Source organism: Aulonocara stuartgranti (assembly GCF_965226115.1).
Source record: "Aulonocara stuartgranti genome assembly, chromosome: 16".
Classification (NCBI taxonomy): domain Eukaryota; kingdom Metazoa; phylum Chordata; class Actinopteri; order Cichliformes; family Cichlidae; genus Aulonocara; species Aulonocara stuartgranti.
In genome coordinates, this window is record NC_138952.1 from 25,556,008 (window position 1) to 25,577,893 (window position 21,886).

Sequence of the window (21,886 nt, forward strand, 5' to 3'; positions counted from 1 at the left end):
TGTGTCTGCTCGTGTGTTCTGGTAAAGGTGAAATGCTCGTGTGACTGTGCGTATTACGCTAATATTCTTAAAGAGATTCAACTAGATTGTCATGGTCGGCTGTGTGGCAGGCAGGATGAGGACCCAATCGCAAAACTCACGGACTCAAGGGATGAACTCAAAAGGCAGCTTTATTGCTGACAGGATGACATCGATTCCTTAAATCAAGAGATCAACAGTATCGTGGCAGTGCAGACCCGCAGAAACACGAGTGCCTCATAATTCAAAAAGAAAAAGCATGTTTCTGTTTGCGCTGACAAAGACCCCAGAATGTTTCAAACATCAGCCGAAATCCAATTTAGCCCAGTCCGGCAGCAGAATTTCTCACAGATCTATTTGCAGAGGGGTTTATGATGTTGTGTCTCTTGACTCTGTATCCATGTAACCAGAACACTGAGAGATGGTGATGTGTAGATTTGAAAAAATAATTGCAATTTTTGAGCAACAGAAATAAAATCAACATGTAGGGATAAATATTGCATGGCCTGAATGATCTAAACTGGCTGTTTAGATCATATGCTTAGCTTCTGGGTGGGAAAATGATGCCTGTGTGAAAGTACCTTAAAAATGCTTCTTTCTCATGGCCAGCAGAAGAGACTCCTTTGGTTGGGAAAAGAAATTTGGAAATCTAAAAGAAAATTGTCATTTTGTAAACGATGGTCTCCATTAAGTTGTACAGGAAGATCAATCGGGCTATACTTTTGATTTCTCAGTCAGAGCCACTTGGCAAGGCAGGACTTTCCTAACTAGTGGGTGTCTCCAGAGCATTTTAAATGTACATTATCCCAGTCTTCAAAGTGTCTGTTAACATTCCCATCCATCTAACATTCTCAGAATAAAACAAGGGCAATAAACAGTAAATTGAACAGTAGGTGAAGGTGGTGTGTTCAATTCAATTCAATTTTATTTGCACAGCACCAAATCACAAGAACAGTCACCTCAAGGTGCTTTATATTGTAAGGTAGACCCTAGAATAATACATACAGAGAAAAACCCAACAATCATATGACCCCTTATGAGCAAACACTTTGGTGACAGTGGGAAGGAAAAACTCCCTTTTAACAGGAAGAAACCTCCGTCAGAACCAGGCTCAGGGAGGGGCGGGGCCATCTGCTCCGACTGGTTGGGGAGAGAGAAGGAAGACAGGATAAAGACATGCTGTGGACGAGAGACAGTCTTTTCAATCTGACTGCAACTGCTGTCTTTAAAGAAAAACACCAGTCAATAGAGTGATGGCCATCCAACACTCAGGAGGCCACTCTTTATTTAAACACCACTTCTCATGGTTAATAACAATCAAAGCCAAGCCGTCTAAAATGTACAACACTTTTCTAAGCTACAGTTAGCGTGCAGCACTGTAGAGATGAAACACTTTACTAGTCACAGTGAGTGCTTGGGTGAAAATCTCTTTTGCTGCTTTCCATCATAGTCTGCTGAGTTTTGTACTTCCTCTGTTGTGTGATGTCAAAAGGTTGTTTAACAATGATTGAAAATTGACAGAAGTATGTGCTCTCTCTTTTCAGGCATCATAAAGGTGGGAAAGTGGAATCCTCTTCCCATTCACTTTTTGACTGATGCTCCAGAAGCAACAGTTGCTGACATGTTGATGGAGGTTTACCACATGGTCACATTACGCATTCAACTACAAAGGTCAGACTGTGTTTTGAAAGACAGATGTGAGAGGATGTTTTTTTTTCTCATTCATTAGACTTTAGAACAAACTGTGTGCAGCACTGTAGCAGAGACTTGTAAGTCTGTATTTTATGGGTACAGTGTGTATGTGTGTGTGTGTGTGTGTTAGATCAGATACTTGGTCCACTGGGCTGCTGATGTCATTGCAGCTGATTGCAGTTCAGGAATTTACCATATATATCAAATTTGAAAGCAACAATATTGAAACACTAAAGTTCTATTTAAACAACCCGGTAGGGAATTATCTATTATCTGTCTCCGTCAGGGAGAGCCCGCGTGCCAGGAACTGTCGGTTCCCGAGAAATGGTGAAGCAGAATCTTGATGGGTAGATAAAACCAGATAAACTCCAGATGAGAGGGTTATTATTGTTATTGTCTTGGCGCATACCAGCCAGGTTTGTTTACATGTTTATTCATGTATCCATGGCAAAGGCAGACGTTTCACATGCTTCGTGCTCCGAGTTGAAATTATTTATTTGAGGTTAAAATTAAATAAAACCAGAAAGATTAAAAGGAGATAGACCCTAGATGGGAAGTAGTGGTTTGTGGTTGATGTTAATACATGATGCTTGGATTATGGTTGGGGTTATGTGTTCATTCCGGTTTACATTTCTTTTCTTGCTTAGAGTTACATGAGCAAATATGAATCTAATGGTGGCTTAGTTTAACATTAAACTACTTTTTAAACTTAAATAAACCTTGTAGGATTTAAACCAACCAGTCGTTGGCGATAAGTAATCTAACCCCTGACCTTATGTGTCAAAAGAGGTGACTGTGACAGAATAAAATATGCTAACTGATACAAGTGCAAAACTACTTTTGTCTCCCTCTATAACCTACAGGTAGATGTGGAGGTAGGTTAGTGGTTGTGCTCCTGTCCAAAAATGAGCCTAACAAACTGATGTGTGGTTTTGGTTTGTATAGTTTTTCAAAGCTGGAGGATCTGCCCTGCGAACAGTGGAACCATGCAACTGTCAGGAATGCTCTCAAAGAGCTTCTAAAGGAAATGAACCAAAGTACTCTGGCCAGAGAGTGTCCTCTATCACAGGTATGACTCACCAGAATGTAGCATCTCTACTGCGTCTTCATATCAAGGAGTTAATCTGCATGCAAAAAGTGCTCTAAGTACAATGATCCTCTACAAGAGATATCTTTACACATGTATTTTAGTGACAAGCTCTTCACACACCCTGGCTACAGACAGCCCTCACGAGATCCATTTGGGCACATTTAGAAACAGCCACGAGCTATTGTTGCAAGCTTTTAATCAAACTCCACCCCAAAAGTTTAAGTGCCGTGTTAAAGTCCTCAGCTGTATGTTTGGCCCTCTAGCCTGGTCCTATTCTCACTCGTGTCTGAGAAGTGTTTGCATACTGTGTTTAAATGGATCTCTGGTGGGGGTGTCGATCACTGCATCAATTGCAAGCATATGTGTATGTGGCTGGAGATTCCCTCGCTGCACCGTACTGGCTCGAGTTTCCATGGGTGGCTTCCAGTCATGATTAATGTTTGTCTGTTTCTATTGTGTGCGCGCAAGAGTGCATGTTGTATGTGTTTATGTGTGCATGCCATGTGGTTGTTGCGTGAGTCTAAGCATTTCATATTATGCTGGTTATTAATTATCTCTCCCCTCTTGTTCCCTCTCAGAGCATGATTTCCTCCATAGTGAACAGTTCCTACTATGCCAACGTATCCACTGCCAAATGTCAAGAATTCGGTCGTTGGTACAAGAAGTATAAAAAAATCAAAGGTGAGGCTAATAGAGTTTGAGCCAGAGTTCTTAAATCATCTGGTAGTTGGACCAGTGGCCAAGGAGTTGTAAAATGATTTCTGGAGTAAAATAATAAAAACATACAAATCTGTCTACTTTTCTGGTGAAATGATAACACAGTTTTACTTCTTCTGCAATATACTTTGAAATAAGTCACACAAGATTATCTGAGAGTGCAAACTCTTGAGCGAGAGCTGCAATGAAGAGCATTAAATGAGTGCTCCACTGATGCAACACTGCACTCCTATAACATTAAATGGACAAAAGATGATCGAAACCATTTTTTCAACATCTAATCCCACATTGTCTATAATGCAGCTCTGAAGACAGCAGAATTTTATAACTAGCTACTAAAAGGCCCAACTCACTTTTATTTTAGCCATGCAGCTACAACATATGTGAGCTACATGTAACCACACATCTTTATGGCAACCCTTGATACACCACATGAGGAGTGCAAGAAGCGTGACTGGTCAGCTTGGGCTGAGTTTCGTAAGCCATAGAGAGGGACAGTAGCATAGGTGGGCGAAAAGGTTCAGTGGTTTATTCCAGAATGTACTTCTAGCAAAGACTTAACACTGCAAGCCATCCAGGTGCCACTTGCCCTCTATGTGAATAAACAAACACTCACACAAGCCCTGAATATCGAGAGCTTGCTCAGTATTCCAGCTGCTGGTGTATCCAGCAAAAACTAATAAATGAAATAAAATAAAATATTGGATACAAGTCAGAGCAAAACCTTCGATTTGAGAAAGGATGAAGCCCTCAGTAACTCTGTCACTCTCTCGGTCAGGGTGTTGCAGGTTTGAAGTCACTCACAAGAGCCATTTTCAGCCTCTCACTTTCCAGAAAGATGCTCACAGGTTAGATTGTCGTAGCTAAAAGGTCCAGTTGACTGATTAGAAGCAGTAGATTAGTTCCATCCATGAGGTCTGCCTTGGTAATGGGACCTATGCTAATGTTAAGTGTTAAATGTCAAGTCATTGTTACTATTATTTTGTCTCACAGTTATTAAAACAATTGTTGCTGCTATATCCAATATATATATAAAAGTATCACTTTTAATTGTTACAGCCTGACTTAGAGTTATACATGCGTATCTGTGTTTAATATCTACAACTGGAGTCCAGTCCAACTTGTGAATCATGCATCTTAGAAGATGTGGAGGAGTAGAAATCAGGATGGCTTTATGTAAATGGTTACAGTGACACTGATTGGATGTGATATTCAGTCATATAGTCCCCATAATATCCCTTCTTTTACTTAACCACACCAGCTTGTCCCACTCCCAAAAGCTACATTATAATAATGTAATAATAACAGAATAAACACTAGGCCAGAAGAGGAGAGAGGATGTAAGAAGAAAGTGAGAGAGGATGGAGTTATGCCGGAGCCTGCTGCGCTCCTGCTACGAGCTGGTGTTAAGTTACATTCAACATTTCCTCCATCAGTCCTGCTCCACAGATGTTGACATGACAGTTTCTTCAGAGCTGTTGTGGAGCTTTCAGCCGAGAACCCATGACACAATCAGCATCAGCATATGTAAATGTATATACTTACATTGATTTTTGGACACGTTAGGAACTTTAACTTTGGCTCAAAAGCTTAGCTCTCTTCTTTAAATGGATGCTGACGCAAAGTCATAGCTTTACACCAGCAGCATCATGTCACTCTTCTGATCTTCCGTTTGTTTTGTTGAGCAGGAGATTACTTGGAGAAGATGTGGTCTGGACGAGATGCTGCTGACATAAAAAGTAAGGAATATAATCCATTTTTCTGATACTGTGCTTAAATGAAGATATTTATTTGAACACACTCTCTGATTATCTCCAGTTGAGAGAGACAACATGGCCGACTTCTGTGTGTTGGGCCAGAGACCTCCACCTCATCTGGCTGGCCTGGCACAGCTTGGTCACCTGGGAGCCAGCAGTCCCCTCCTCAAATCTCCAGATTCGCAGGCACCCTCCCAGACACCTCAGCAACCACCTCCTCCTCCTCCTCAGCAGCAGCCCTCACCTCATGGTCCCCTCCATCACAGCCCTCCTCTCCGTACAGGGCAGGTGCCTCCTCCTCCCCCACCTCCACCGCCTGGTGCCCTGCAGCCCCTGCTGGGCCCAGGTGGACTGCTCTCTCCTCAACTCTCCCCGCAGCTGGTACGGCAACAGCTCGCCATGGCCCACCTCATCAACCAGCAGCTAGCCGTGAGCCGCCTGCTGGCTCACCAGCACCCTCAAGCTCTCAACCAACAGTTTCTGAACCACCCGCCGATCCCACGTGGTCCATCCAAAGCTGGCGGTGACCACCCTGGAAGCAACCCCTCTGCTTCTGAAGTCTCCTCTGAAATCTACCAGCAGGTCAGGGATGAGCTGAAGAGAGCTAGCGTGTCCCAGGCTGTGTTCGCCCGTGTGGCTTTCAACCGTACACAGGTAGGAACGCAGAGAAAGGTCAAGGCTAAGGCGTCAGGAGAGGAAGTTGTAAGGGGAAAATGAGAGGAAGAGGAGGAAGGCGATGTGACAGAGAAAGGAAATCAAGTTTCTAGTTGAATAAAACGTATGCAGAGGTTTTTAAATCTAAAAACTGAAATATGGCATTCAATGGCGTTAATCCGTCAGACGAGACCAAAAATACCCACACACGTTTCTTACATTATATGGATCATATCAGGTGAGAAGAGGTTTACTGGGTAGAAACAAATGCCAGTTGCCCTTACTGGTCTGATTTTCACAAACACACACACTCAGAAAAACAACTCGGCTAATTTATGGTCACCCACCTTTTGGTATTTTTGGTGGGCTTATCAGAAGCGTGGCTGGGTTGCCCGCTGCGTCATTCAGTCTCCTCCTCCACCATCGCAGCAGCACAAACACCTGATGCATTCAGGCTGTGCTAAACTGGTTACTGCACGGCCCATTAGATCAAAGTAATGGGAGGTGGCTGATAGACCTATTGGTCTAGAGGCCAGGTGTTTTTCACTGGTGCATCACTTTGTGGTAGGTAGCCTCTGTATTTGAGAAGCTCAAACCAATATGCAAATACTTTTAAGTGTCTAGTTGTACGTTTATACGAGAAAACGAGCAGCTTCAAAGTGATTTACATTTGACAAAATCTATTTTTCAAGTCAAAATGATAAACATGTCTTTGTGTCAGCTTAATAAAAGTGAGGATTGTCTAGTTTTGAACATTTGGTTTAGAGGTTTTAAAAAAAAATAAAAATTCTGGATACTTTTGATATGCATTTGTGAAATGAAAGGAAAAAGCAAATTGCCAGTCTGGGTTTAAACAAAGAAGCCAAACGAGTCCAAGAATAGCATTATTGGAGCTTCAACAGTACACTTGAAGCATGGGAAAGGGACCATATATTTCAATTTTCCATGCTAGGGAGATGCAATAACATATCCTGCTGTGTGCGTTTGTGTTGGTCAGGGCCTGCTCTCAGAGATCCTGAGGAAGGAGGAGGACCCTCGCACGGCCTCGCAGTCTCTGCTGGTGAATTTGAAGGCCATGCAGAACTTCCTCAACCTGCCTGAGAGCGAGCGAGACCGAATCTACCAGGAAGAGAGAGAGCGCACTATGAACCCTTCGGTCGGCCTTCCCCCCTCCAACTCCTCCAACCCCGGCGCACCACGCCTTTCACAGGTTAGTGTGCCCAACGGGCCATAAACTGCGGTTGCCATAGCAGTGCATCGAGCGAGAAAACAGCGGTGTTTTGTATGAGTAATCATATGTGATGCTAACATGCCTTGTGTCATGTATGAGCTTAGAAAGTGTGGGAGAGGAGCTTGGAGGACCAGAAAATCCCAGATACCTGGGCCTCAATCTGGAAGAACAAGGCCAAGATCTGTAACTCTGTGAGTTATCTACCATCTTTAACTTGCCCTCACAAAGTAGACTGCAGCATGTCATGTGCTTCATCCTAAAACCTGCGCTGGGATTTGAAAGTTTTTATCTTAACAAATTCCATTTATAATGGAAAACAGCTTCAAAGCCATCAGAGGGACATATTGTAAACATAAAGGACATTATACAGTATTTGGAAATTTCCTTCCACAAGCACGTGGAGCAACATCAGTGATAAGAAGTACCCCTGATGTCAGGACAAATGCCCATTCATGGATCTGGGTGAATTGGTGCGCTATTCTTATTATGGCTATGTAAAATTATCTCAGCATCGTTTACACTGGGGGAATGTAAGCTAGCTGGTCTCTACATGTCTTGTGGATGACTTCAAACGCTGTGTATACAAGCTTTCTGAGAGCCAATACATGTTCATTCAAACAGAAACAACAAAGAAAGACAAAAGAGGAGGACTTAATGACTTTGATCTGTAAACACAACTCATGTGGGGACATGCGCTGCAGATGTGCAGCTGATGCTTGTACTGGGAACACTGCATGTCTGTTCTCAGAGCGACTTGGCCTGATCATCAGCTGATAACCTCTCCTCATATGTGTTTGTTTTTGTGGTTAAATTTCATAGTAGATTCATAAAGTAAATAACAAGCCTTAAACAATACGCGGTACGCCTCTGTGACTGTTTATCACTCATCTTGTTCTGTCGAAGCACAATAAAGTTCCTTTTTAAAAAATTGTGCTCTGCATTACATCATTATCCTGTCTCCCAGCCCAAGCCGTCTGGCCCGCCCTCCGACCTCCCACTGAAGCTGGAGTCACTGGTCAACATTACATCAGGCATCTATGATGAAATTCAGCAAGAGATGAAGCGAGCCAAAGTGTCCCAAGCTCTGTTCGCAAAGGTGGCGGCCAACAAAAGCCAGGTGAGGAGACTGTTGGGGAAAACAAGCCTACAAAATGACTTAAAGTGTTTGTTTTTCAGGTCAGATTCCAAGTGCAGTCACATATTTATATGTACTGCGATAGCGTAGCTGATATTTTTTGTACCCTGTGAGTTAGATAGTCAACTTGTTAGTGAGCATCACGATTGAACCAAAATCATTTGAATTAATAATGATTTATTACAAACTACAAAAGTTGTGGGACTGAGTAGAGCCAGCAAAGCTGGTACTCTGCCGGTAACACGATCTAAATGTTCATCAGCTGTTTCACCATCACTTCAAACCGGACGTGTGTGATCAGTTATGCTCTTAAAGCTCTGGTGACATAATGTTTGACATTAACACTGGCTGCAATTATTTATACCTCTATTGTTTTTTTTAAATTTTGAATCTTGGCCGCACGCATTAAGACATTATTTATATTTATATGTATTTACTTCTAATTTTTGGATAAAAATGAAAAAGGAAACACTTCAGTTTTTGCTTCTTGGTCTTAATTTCAGACCACGATGACTGAAACAATAATAGGAATTCTTTAAAAAAATAGCTTTTTAAATTTGTAGCAACTTGATGTTGCAGGATGTGACTCACATGGGATGTAGGTGGTCTATAAAGAAGGCTTGACAACATGTATACAGTATGTGCGTTGCTTTTGTGTGTATTTAGCGAGGTACCCCTGGTTGGTGGGTCTGGGGGTGGCTGAGGGTCATGGCTCACTGCACCCATCTGCTGCAGCTGGCCAGCAAGCAAGGACAGCAAGCAAGCGGGGGAGAGAGAGAGAGCGAGAGATGATCAGGCGATTAGCGGTGCATGCTGCCCGAGGTGGCTGGTTGAACACAACAGCTGGTGTCACAAACTGAACCAGTCTAGCAGATATAATTGAATCTTCTCCGTCTCTCCTTCCTCCGTCTTCCTTTACCTCACACATCCTGCATCCTTCCAACTTTTACAACTTTTTATTTTAATTCGAGCTTCCCTCCCCGGGGTGGAGGGTGTCAGGTTAGGTGGTCTCACGATCTTGTCTGTGCTTGTCGCAGATGATGTGGTTGTGTCAGCCTCGTTGAGCCGTGACTCTCAATGGGGGGGTGGGATGAGAATGCTATAGATCTCAGCCAAGGACGAGGTGCTGCCCCAAGTGGACAAGTTTAAGTATCTTTGATTCTCGTTCATGATCGAGTGGAGTGGAGCACATTGACAGACGGATTGGCGCAGCTTCACCACTCTGTTGTGAAGAGAGCTGGCTGTGAAAGCAATGCTGTTAGTTTATGGGTGAATTTGCATTCCCACCTTCATCTTAGCCGTAAGCTCTGCATACTAATCAAAAGAATTAGATTGTAGATGTAAGCAGATGAAATACGTTTCCTCTAAAGGGTACCTGGGCTCTTCTTTAGGGATAGGGTGAGGAGCTTGGGGTTCAAAACACACATCAAAAGGAACCAACAGATTTAGTTCAGGCATCTGATCAGGATGTCTTCTGGGCACTTGCTGAGTGAGGTGTTTCCAATTTGTCCTGCCAGGAGGAGGCCCTAGGGCTGAGAGAGATGCTGGAGAGATTATGTCTCTCAGTTGGCTTGGGAACACATAGGAGTTGGAGGTGGTGGCTGTGGAGAGGCAGATCTGCTTCCACTGCTGTAACACAGACTCAGATAATGGATGAATAAACTCATTCATGTCTATCTCAGTTGCCACTTGTCATGCTCATCCCCGCTGCCACTTTCCAAACAGAGTAGATGCAGAGTCATCTGCTCTGCGTGCACGTGTGTGAGAGAGAAAGGTCGTAAAAAATTGCATAACAATTCTTTCTCACTGTGTATGACACAGTAGCAGAAGTCACCCATTAACATCCCTGTCAGCTATCGCACAGTCCACACTTCCTTTCTTTTTAACCTCACCTTTCCCCCCCCACGCATACATCTTTGTCTCCTCTTCAGGGCTGGCTGTGCGAGCTACTTCGGTGGAAGGAGAACCCCAGCCCTGAGAACCGCACTCTGTGGGAGAACCTGTGCACCATCAGGAGGTTCCTGACGCTGCCGCAGGCCGACAGAGATCTTGCGTACGAGGAGGAGTCCAGACACCATCATAGCGAGAGGCTGCACACCGTCCTCCACATGCCACAGGACACACAGGTAAGTGTTTGCATGTGGAGGTAACGTGCACCTCAACACTCCATATCCAGATGCAGTATACAATGGGTGGATTTTATTTACAGCTGGCACAAAGACGGTGTCTCTAGTAAACACACTGAACAGATTTCCTGCACATCACCTCATCTCATAATATTTACAACTTGAAATCGGGAGAAAGTGCTTGGTCTTCATACCTACAAACACGTGTGTCCTAAAATCTATTTTTGATGGATTACTCGATTATTTCAGAACTGTTTCTTTAAAACATGGCCACCCCTTCTAATTACAATCTCCTAAAAAGTACGCAGATATGAATGTGCTGAACACACAGTACGGTATAAACACTGACTGATAAGGATGACTAAGATGCTGTAAAGAATGATATTAGAAATAGTTGTTACTGAGCTCCATTTTCATGGCACTTCTCACGTATTAAAACAGATGGAAGTGTATTCCTCTACCTTCAGAGACCAAATCTGTCATTATTATTGAGTCATTATATTTATTTAATCTAAGTTTGCGCAGTGCTGTTTGATCTTGTGGTGGGTGCACATGTGTTTGTGTGTCCCTGTGTGCCCCAGTGGAATGAAGAGTAAACAGAGTTGCTGGGTGGTGTGGCACTGGAGGAAATGCCCCATTAGTTTTTGAGGAGGGAGGCAGAGGCTGAAGGAGGCTTGAGAGAGAAGGGAGATCGATGGAGGAAGCACAGAAACGTGTTGGCATCTTTGGTTACTGTGAGCGCTCCAGTTGGACACACGCTGAAGCCGCCCCACCTAACTTTATCTGCATGCCTGGGTTTTGCTTTTTCTTCTAGTGCAAAGCTTAAATAAATTAGAAATGTAAGTCAAGTCCAATTAAAAAGTAGGATAGCACTTTATAATACGGCCCGTGACAAAGGTCTTTATTTCTCTGCAATTAAATTGAATTTAGGTGTATTTTATTTGAAAGAATAATGCAGTTATATTAACATGCAGATGCTTAAAGGTAGAATAAAGGGGTAACAAAGCAACAGTTATGCTCTAAATCAATTTAAGTAGTCCTCAGTAATTTTAAGTATTTTACAGGAAGGAGACAGAAATTATACGGAAAGCAATTTCAAGTATTTACTTTTAATTTTAGGTATAGCATAACAAATTTCACTGGTGTGTAATGAACAGGTAATGTTGTTCAATATTTTTCGTATTATGGTGTGAGTTAAACGTGCCTTCATTATTAAATCTTTTTTAATCCATGAAGGATTTTCCATTCATCAGTTGTCATTTTACACTCAGGCTGTTTTGTACATTACTTACAGTACAATTATTCTCTTCTTTCCTGTAAAATACCCAGTTATGCGAGGTAAAGTCACAGCATGACATGACCCACGCCCTGAAAAGAACTGTGTACTTATGGTGTCAGATAAAATGCACTTATAGCTTAATTATTTCCTGACTTGTACCCCCCCCCCCCCCCCCCCCCATTGTAATTATGCATTAAGTTGCAGGCCTTCCACAGCATGTCTTTATCCTGTCTTCCTTCTCTCTCCCCAACCAGTCGGAGCAGATGGCCCCGCCCCTCCCTGAGCCTGGTTCTGCTGGAGGTTTCTTCCTGTTAAAAGGGAGTTTTTCCTTCCCACTGTCACCAAAGTGCTTGCTCATAAGGGGTCATATGATTGTTTGGTTTTTCTCTGTATCTATTATTGTAGGGTCTACTGTACAATATAAAGCGCCCTGAGGCAACTGTTGTTGTGATTTGGTGCTATATAAATAAAATTGAATTGAATTGAAAGTATCGATAAAAATTTTTTTTTTTATAAATAGTGCCATGATCCAGTGGCGACAGCCTCTATCAGTTATATAGTTATATTTAATGTAGGAGTGCTGCCACAGCATGCAAACCCTGTATACATGCCTGTGGTTTACCATACTTGACTCCAGAGGAGGAGCTTGTTGGTACATGAAGGTATCTGTGTTTATGTTAATGTTGAACCTGCCTAACACAAACACCCCCGTTCCCCTTCTCTTGCTTGAGGTAGAAACATCAAGCAGCTGATTATAGTTTAATTTTAAAATGCAAACATGAAAAGGTTCAAATTCCCCAAAATGTTAAATCGGTGTAATGTCCAGAGAAGCAACAGGAAGTGTGTCACTTCTTCATCTCCTGACCTCGCTGAAAAGAGGTGGAAGATCAGGTTCGACGGTAGAAACAGCATTCACTGCTTGGACTGAGCCTAGGTCCTCTGGTTGAACCCGCCAGCTTACTCTGCCCACAGCCCCCGTCACCCCCAGCTCCAAAGCTATTATAGTCCACATATAGTACATACCATATGCCATAAATCAAAAACAGGCCAATGCTCAGACTTCCCATTTGGTATTGTGACATGAATCCTACACGGCTTGCTTTGCAGCTCCACCCACCTTCACTCTACCACCAAGCCTTTTTTCTCTCCTCCCAATTCAGAGCTTTGTATTAAAGACTGATGGGAAGATGCAAAGGAAGCTGTGGTGGCACCATTAACACATTCCTCTACTCCTCTCGCCAAAGTCTAAAAATAAAATTTACACTCATAAACGCCTGTGTAATAACCCTCCCACCCCCCACACACCCCCAACCCACCCTCACTCCCACCCCAAGAGACACAGGGAGAAGAACTGTGGTGAAACGCTGGTGATTTATTAATCGGAAATGAGGTGTGTGTGTGTGTTCATGTTGCTGTCTTGAGAGCCCCCCCCCCTTCCCTGCTCTGTCCCAGATGAAGCCCTCCACCAACCTCAGGCTCCAGCCAGCCTGCCACCACAGACCACACATGTGTCCCATCTGCCACACATACACACAATCTCATACTGATAGTTGGTAATGTGAGCACTCTGTTGTGTTTGGACAATAAGAAGGTCTCTAAAACTGTAACAACCAACCCCGGGATACACATGAAAAATGAACGCAGTGCTGCTCTCTGAAGCAAATGTTCACATACCACTGATGTGTGTGTGTGTTTGTGTGTGTGTGTGTGCTTTGTACTGGACTGTATGTGCGGTACCATGCTAGCGGCTCTGTGTGAGCGTGTCTATGAAGTGTGTAGGTGCTGTAAGAGTGTATTTGTAACTTCAGTGAGCATCACATTTATTCATGACTGACACAGCCCCAGCGTTGGCTCTACAGCTCTCACTCACATGGCTCGAGCAGTTAAGTGCGTCCCACAGCTAATTTGGCAGAGTCTGCCCTTATAAATAATTACTTTATTGTTTTTGCTAAATTGATTTCTGCTGCAAGTCTGGAGGTGTTTATGTGTGTGCATGTATGACCGCTCACAGTGGCCGAGACCCCAGGAGTGGTGGACTAGAATCAGAAGTTACAAGCCTTACTCCACTCATTGTGTCTCGCTTTAGCCCAGCGGTGCTTAATTCCAAACCCCCAAAACAAATCGCTCCTGTTTTCTGTCTCGTCAAAGCGGGGCCACTTCATAGAATGTGTCAAATGCCACGAGTCTGGCAAATGTTTGAAAAATATATACAAAAGTATTTTTTTGAAGAAAACATCATAAATGCTCCAGACTTATCAAAGTTAAGATCATGTCATTATGTTTTAAACTTGCAGTTATTATCACAATCTTTTGAGAGTGAAAAAAAGATTTTTGAATATTCTATAACAAACTGCCCATTTCTTTCTCCAGTCCTCAACTGAAACCTGAGTGTCAATGTTCTTTGCAAAGAAGTGATCATAATGTGACACAGCTTCCAAAAAAGGAGGTCAAAGTTCATCTTCAGCATCTTAATTATTTTGTACTTTTTTATGTTTTCTAAAATTTCCAGACGTGTAGATTAACAGTTTATTTTCTATCACTTTTGAACTTGAGTTGGTCAAACTCTGTCTGTTCTTTGAATGATTGTGGTTCATTAACAATGCAAATAGATAAATAGTCACTTGTAGGACAAAGGCTGACTTGCGCTTCAGACAAAGCCTCAATTTTTTATCCAGGTTTTCACTTAAATCTTTCAAAGACTCAGGTTTGCTACACTGGCTCTGCTGTAATTATAAAAAATATAACAGTGAACACTTCTGTGTGAAATCCTCCAAACAATACTTAACTGTGAGATTTCAGGCCAGCAAAGCTGCAAGAACTGAAATCTTCCCACATAAGCTCTGGGGCAGGAGTGTCAAACATAAGGCCCGGGGGCCAAAATCTGTCCATTGGATTACTGTGAAAAATGTAAAGGACAACGTAAATCTTAGACTTTTAACTGGATTTTCACAATTTTCACAGCTTTTCCTGCTGATGGCATTTCATACCACACAAAATTATTAAATTATTTCTGTAATAATATTTGTTTCTGTAATGATAATATTTCTATAATAATACAATTTAAGGCCAAAGTGTTGTGACAGATTTCTTTACTACAACAAACATGTCTTTATCATGTGGAAATCTTATATTAAGATATCTCATTGATTAAATGTGTAGTTAGATTTGTGTACAGTGACTGTGGCCCACCATGTAAAATGAGTTTGACGTTCTGAATCAGAGCTATTTTTGAGCTGTCTTTGCACACAGATCTATGCAGGGAATCATATGCATTCTGATTGTTGAAAGAAATGAACGCTTTTTGGGGGGAAATGATTGATGAACTCATTACCATATTATGAAAGATATCATGCACATTCTTAACTCACTTGTTTTACTAGTAGGACAAATTGTTTTGCAAAAAAAATTGTGAAAATATGAGCATTAGATAAGAAAAACACAGGGCCCATTCCTGGGTTGTCACGGTGATTTAGTACTGCAGAGCCATTGAAACCGAGGGTCTCGAGGTGATGTAGGTATGTGGTGTTTAAAACAATAGTGATCTAAATGGGGACACTAGACAAATACAAACTGACTTATGGGTCAAGCCTGTTCACTGGACTGTATGCTGTCTTTAATGAAACATCAATCTTCATTGGACCCTCCCTGCCTGATAAACGCCCCCCATTTTTCTAAACTCCACACCCTTATTTTGTAACACAAGTTTTCTGTAAAAATAAATAAATAAATAAATAAAAATCTCCAAACCCAACCCAATGCCAAAACAACCTCAATGACATCACCAGGCATTATTTTTCCTAGAGCTGGGAAAGTTCCCACCAGAGCCGTTACACAACTGATTTCACCAGCCGAGCAGTGCTGATGATGAGTAAACTGATCTCAGTGTGTGAAACAATAGATTCTCTGGACCGTAAAAAGCAATGGTACCCATACCTTCCTTTGGTGTAGACAATAAAATAGCAGCATTTCCTTTAGCTGCCTCAGTTTTAAGCGACAGCTAAATTACTTAGCATGCTGGCTCACTGTTGTGAAATGATTTCATCATGTTGTTTTGCTTTTGGTAAATGTAGTTATAAGTCTTTTCCCCACTGATAGAATCCAGCTTAGATGTCTTAAAGGAAACAGTTAAATGACCTCTGCGTAACTTCCAGAGAAAATACTCTTATTATCAGTTATCACTTAATGATTGTTTTGGCCTCTAGCAGATGAGTTTGACTCCACGACCTGGCCAGGGATGAGCTCCAGCCCCCACACGACCGTGATAAGTGGAGGAAAATGGATAGATGGATTAGTGGTTAGTTAGACAACGTTTGCAGAACAGTTTGTGTCATCTAACTGTGGGCGACCGCAGCCAACTGTTAGCGACAAAGACAAACATCAGAAAGTTTTGGGGCAGCACCCACTCTCCCACTGATTTCACCCAGCAACAGCTAGTGGCCTCTGGCACCCACTCACCAACATGTCAGGGAATATACTTTTCCCCCCAGTAAACAGATGATGCTGAGGGTCGTCAGGTGATCAATTTCTAGGCCTGTATGACCTGTACTGTTATGGAGAAAATCAATAGCATTTGTCATACACAAGTCAGATTACACAGGTTTACTTTGTTATACAAGTTAGCATCATGGATCAGGGATTTGACGAGGTAGCCAGCTAGCATTTCTGCTCAGATATGATTCTATTACCATTAATGTAAACAAGCAAAAGCTACCTAGGTAGCCCACTAGTAAGTGGCACATCTGTTCCATCCATGGTGATGGTTAATTCATAACATTAGTAATTAGTAACAAGTAATTTTATAACGACAGTTTTCATGACTAAACTAGTCTCACAAATCATGTTACAATCTTTCAAACACTGTCAATAAAAACGGCTTAATAATAGAAAAAAACACAACCAAACACACATTCATGCAGATCTAGCGCTGCAAAATATGAAAATAATTGTACGATAAATGATAAAGCAGCATTTTTCAGTTTCAGTTTGTGTAGTCTATCCATTTCACTTCCAGACAACATATCTGCCTCTCTCTTTTCCTCCTGGTTTGTCTCTCAGTCTTCAGTGCATCCCGGTGGCCTCACTCACTGTTGCAGGGTGGAGTTTGGGCTTTTTGGCAAACCACAATTAAGTTAATTGTTTAATTGCAGATAAATGGAATGAATACCACACACACAGTTTGAATGAAAAAAAGATGCGACAATGCAAGTGCGTGCATGTGTATACACACATGACCCCAGCGCTCAGTGACATTACGTGTATACAGTTTTTCATCAAAGAAACATTATTATACCAAAAAAAAGTTATGTGCAGTGACTCATCTACTCCATTAGTCCGGATCCAGTCTCCATGAATCGCAACCACACACACTTCTTTAAATGCAAGAGTGAAAGAGACAGACAGAGACAGAGATGGAGGGAAAAGGGGGAAAATAAAAAACACACTGATTAACAGGAAAGGTGAAGTCATGCAAAAAACCAACAGAAAAGTGATTTTTCCTTCATTACATATTTATCTCTGTGTTAATGCCGTCTCTTGTGGTCACCCCCCCCCCCCACCCACAACCAAACACACACACACGCATACACAACAAAACACACACAGACAGAGAGCGAGAGTTAGAGGTCCTGCAGGACCAGAGCTCATTAAGGGGAAGATGAATATTTCATGTTCTATAATTCTTTCATAGTTCTGCGTCGTGATTTGCCTTGATTTACGTTTTTAAAGAAAACTTTTTCATTTCACTGCAGTGCACTCACGGCGCTGCCAGAAGAGTGAGAGAAAGACAGAGAGAGGGAGGGGAGAAGTGAGAAGGAAAGAGAGAGAGGGGGGGATGTTTTTCAGGAATATTGAATCATGCCACAAGAAGAGCTGGTCTGGCGCTGGGCTCCAGTGCTTGTGGTTTTGGGAGAGCAGGGCTGTATTGTGTTGCTCTGAAGTGACATGTAGTCCTTTCCAACGTTTAATGGTGAGAAGTAGGCAAGCTGGACTGCATGGGAAGGGGGACTAAAGGTGAAACAGGCCAAATAAACTGTAAACGTTTAAGAATAATTGTAGCATAATCGAGATCACGTCTGACATGTTACGTTTGGTGAATATTTCTGTAAATTTGCTCATTCGAAAATGGGACAGCAACTCCAATACTCTATGACCCGAGTAAAGGCTTCTCTGGTGAGTTTATACTCTCGCTTGTGAATTTCAAGTCTTTTTTAAATACTGTATCATGTTCAATATGTCAATTATGTTCCCCATTAGAAAAACAGGAAGGATAAACCAGTGCACGTTACTGAGCATGCAGTATACGCTGGTTTCTCGGTCAGATCATAAAACACAATTTTTTAATAGTCTATATTCAGAATGATGCTACAGTGGTCGCGTTAACAGCTAAATTGCTCACGTTTAAAAAATGCAAACTAAAGCCGGGTTCATGTTGCACTCCTCGGTACCACTGAATGCATGCATCTTAGCATTTTGGTTCCTTTTCATGTACTTTTTCATATGTTGCATACTGAATTTTTCCGACACTGAATAGTAGCCAAGTTGATATCTACAACATCAGACTTCTGGATGTCACAGTGGGTGTTTTCCTAAAAACAGGATCAGGATGCCGTATCAACACGTCACGTTCTCCACTGGAGACCATGTTCGTATGTTTCTGTTTCTTACATGTATGAACTGCTGCTGTTTTCTTTGAGCCTGTGACCACCACAGTCTTTTCCTGACCTTAACAGAGTACAGCAAGTCCTCATTTAGTTATGACCATGATCTTTCCCTGCCCTTAGACATATGGGTTTTAAACCCAAACCATGATCTTTCCCAAACTGTAACCCAGCACTTTTGGTCCCTAAACTTAACCAGATCATTACCAGAGAGGTGGCTGCCTTATGAATCATTATTGTGAACTTCATATGGCAATGAAAAATGATGGGTAGTTGGGCAATGAAAAGCATTTTAGCAGAACTTCTTTGCCTGTGATCTACAACGATTCCAGCTTGCCCAGTTAGTCTAGGTAACTAACCCCAGACTGTAGGTCAGCCCCCTATGACACATGACCACGGCTTGCTGTTTTGATTTTCTTTTCAGTTTTAGCTTTTAATTACCTTCGCCAAAAATTGGTTTCATGATTTTTTTACTTTCTCACACACCCAGAGTTTGCCGTACTGGATTCTGTAAGATGACAGAATCCAGTATGGTGACGGTGATTAACAAAGTGATTAATTGAGAAATAGTGGAGCTCAAGAAGCAAAGACACAGAGGGTTAGACTGAAGTCGTAAAAAGTGGAAAATGCAAAAGGCAATCAAAACAAATCGAGTCGAAACTAGTTTTTAGGAAAAATATACAACAAAAGTGTTTGATCATGATGCTGAACTGCTCAAAATTCAACTAGGATCCTAATTTATTATAAATGGTAAATCAAATTTGGTGTGGTACAAACATTTATTTTAAATACTGAATCAGGGCTTGCAGAAAGTAGTTAGAGAGTGGTGTAGGTAGAGGACACGGGGAGGTGGGAGCAGGGGTTCCTGGCATCTATGAATTTTTGGAGTCGTGTTGGGTTGGCCGGGACTCGCTTCATTAGTGTCCTGAAGCATTAGAAGTGAGTACAGACGTGGAAAGGAGGTAGAGACAGAAAAGCTTCAGGTATGGCAGAATAAGACAACAGATAAGAAGCATTTGGAGGTGAACTTTGAAGGAGCCCTGTGTGCTCGCCTCTGCTTTCAAACATATCCGTTATAACATGTAGGAGTCCAGGCTCCTCTGTCGATGCATGCATGTGCGGCCCCTGATCCGAGAGTCCCTGCCGTCAGCTCAAATAAGCATTGAAATGATGAAGGTCTGTGTGGGAGTGTGTTTGGGGTGGTAGGTTTCACAATCCCCTCTATGGTTTACCCTCAATTTAGCTATTAAGTGTCTCAGTATGTTTGTATGGGGGATATTTGTGGCTGTGTGGTCCTCATTAGAACAGGGATAGACTCTTTTTTTTCCTCTCTTTTCGGTCTTTGCCTCTAACTTTGTATTGCTAGTCTGTCGCATTCTTACAGTCTTCTGTTTTTTTCTTCAATATCTAAAACCGTCAATTTGAAAAATGGCAAAATAAGGAAAAACCTACAGAATTCCTGTAAATGCCCCCCCCTCTGCAGAAATAAAGCCCCAGAAATGAAATTGGAGCAATTTCATGGTCTGGCCTGCCCTCGATATTATTTAAGTAATACCCTGTTATTATTGAAAAGAGGGAGAGAAAAGTGAATGACTATTATCTTTATGTGGGTCCTTTAATTTTAATGCGCCACAGATTTATAGCTGGGCATTCCAGTGGGGAGGCCCCTCCCTGCTCTTAAAGTGAGCGGGCGGGACAGAACCGCAACGCTCTCACAACAGCCACTACCTTCTGACAAACAACCAAAGTCCCCACGTTCCCTCCGAACACTTCATCCGGCCCTCCTCAGTGCTGTCACACGGCCATCAGGCCCATCCTGACAGCCAGAGGATCCTCTCGGCACAAGCTCCGCTTTTCTATGTATTTCTATTGCAGCTCTCTGTACACATAAATCCTGCTAAACTTTGAGCTCTTTGTGTCATAACCTGGATTACTGAATAATCTGAGTTGATAAAAACCCAGGTACACTTGCACCAGCTGTTCAAGCAGCAATAGTAGAAGTTTTGTTTTTGTTTTTCTTAAACTAAGTTTTGGTTCATCAGGCTGCGTTTGACACAATGTCTTCATTTTATATGAAAGTAAAAATCAACCAGATCCGATTTAAGAACAGATCAATAACCAGCCAGCCAGTCTGGAGGCTTCTCCTGACGAGTAACTATAACAAGGAAAAATTTGTTTTTAGCATGATGTGTATGAAATACTCCTAAAAATAGCCTCTATGATCAAATGAGCACAAAAGCAGTGCTAATGTACTTTGATCTTACAGTGACTAAGTTAATGTGCTGAAGTAGTTTACAATGAATATGCTTTTTTAAACTCCTGTTTACCCCTTTATTAAAAGAGAAGTTCTAAAAGAGAGCCAGCGTATATTGTATATGAAATATTGATTAATTATTGAATACTTGTTATAAATACAAGTCTAATCAAGTAAAAGATAACATGAAGTTTTTCAGTTTCTCGATTCTGGAGCTCTTTTGTTCATAAATATGGTGATGATACCAATTCCCTATGTTATCAAGTAACAGCAGTTCTGTTGGTGTGTCCGTTTAATAGAGTGTCAGTTACAGTCTAATGAAGTTAATTGTTTTGATTCTGCTCTATCTCTATCTGCTGGTTTTTTGGTACCTTATATGTTCTTCTGTTGTGTTTTTGTTCATTTACTCTCACAAGTTTTCCTCCTTGTGTTTCCTGTTCTCTACTATCAAACTACAACAATAGCTGCTTTCTGCTGACCTTATCTAAGCACCAATTGCAGATGATGACTCCTTTGTCCTCATTCCCCCTCTACCCTCTGCCCCTCTGAGGCTTTGAATTTGCTGGTTAAATAGTGATTGGGTCTCATAAGTTTGTAAATAAGAGACTTCCTGGCAAACAGGTGGTTGGCGTTTTACTAGAGCTAATCTTACACACATTAGGTCAAAGGTAACCAGGATGCATTGGTGTTTGAATGCCAGCCTTGGAGCAGCTTAATAGACCATGACACTGTGAGCACTTGTTCTCACCCTGTGTTCACCTTGCAGCCCTGGCTACTGTGTACTGCAGGTGGAGGGCGGTATACTGGATGATTTATAAGATGTTATGTAACATACAGGGTTTTGTAAACTGAATATAACACTTATCAGGTGCAAAACTGTATTTCTGATCAAATGTGAGGCATAAAGTGCAAAAACCCACGGTCACATAAATGCTCACACAACACATTTATATACATTTAGATCAAATAGTGTGCACTCTCGCTCCTGGCTGCAGTCTTGATCAGGGGTCACTGTGCCCCATTAATCAGCTCTTTTGCCTTTCTCGCCAGGCACTTCACAGGCCACCCCCAGGCCCCATGAAGGAGCATCACCTGTCTCCAATGCGTGAAGAACCATTGTCTGCCCCAGCGAATGAAGAGAGGTCACAGAATATGGGTGGAGGACCTACAGGTGTTGCATCTGGCACTGTTGGCGGTGCTGGAAGCAACAAGAAGCCCCGATCGCGCACCAAGGTACCGATGGTTATCGTGTTTTCCCATTCTGCATTTTGTTATGT

At 42.1% G+C, this 21,886-nt stretch overlaps 1 protein-coding gene across 5 annotated transcripts in view; it reads left to right on the top strand.

Annotated features, from left to right (window-relative positions):
- The window catches only part of satb2 (SATB homeobox 2), a 57,437-nt gene that overhangs the window by 33,048 nt on the left and 2,503 nt on the right, over positions 1 to 21,886 (top strand). For 4 of the 5 annotated variants that reach the window (XM_082507615.1, XM_082507617.1, XM_082507616.1 and 1 more), the window contains exons 5-14: positions 1,563 to 1,689; positions 2,656 to 2,779; positions 3,379 to 3,481; positions 5,206 to 5,256; positions 5,336 to 5,928; positions 6,926 to 7,138; positions 7,264 to 7,350; positions 8,124 to 8,276; positions 10,226 to 10,420; positions 21,639 to 21,842. In XM_082507615.1, coding sequence (XP_082363741.1) covers positions 1,563 to 1,689; positions 2,656 to 2,779; positions 3,379 to 3,481; positions 5,206 to 5,256; positions 5,336 to 5,928; positions 6,926 to 7,138; positions 7,264 to 7,350; positions 8,124 to 8,276; positions 10,226 to 10,420; positions 21,639 to 21,842 — 1,850 coding nt within the window. The remainder of the gene's footprint in view (positions 1 to 1,562; positions 1,690 to 2,655; positions 2,780 to 3,378; positions 3,482 to 5,205; positions 5,257 to 5,335; positions 5,929 to 6,925; positions 7,139 to 7,263; positions 7,351 to 8,123; positions 8,277 to 10,225; positions 10,421 to 21,638; positions 21,843 to 21,886) is intronic. The other variant, XM_082507614.1, reaches the window with a different exon arrangement.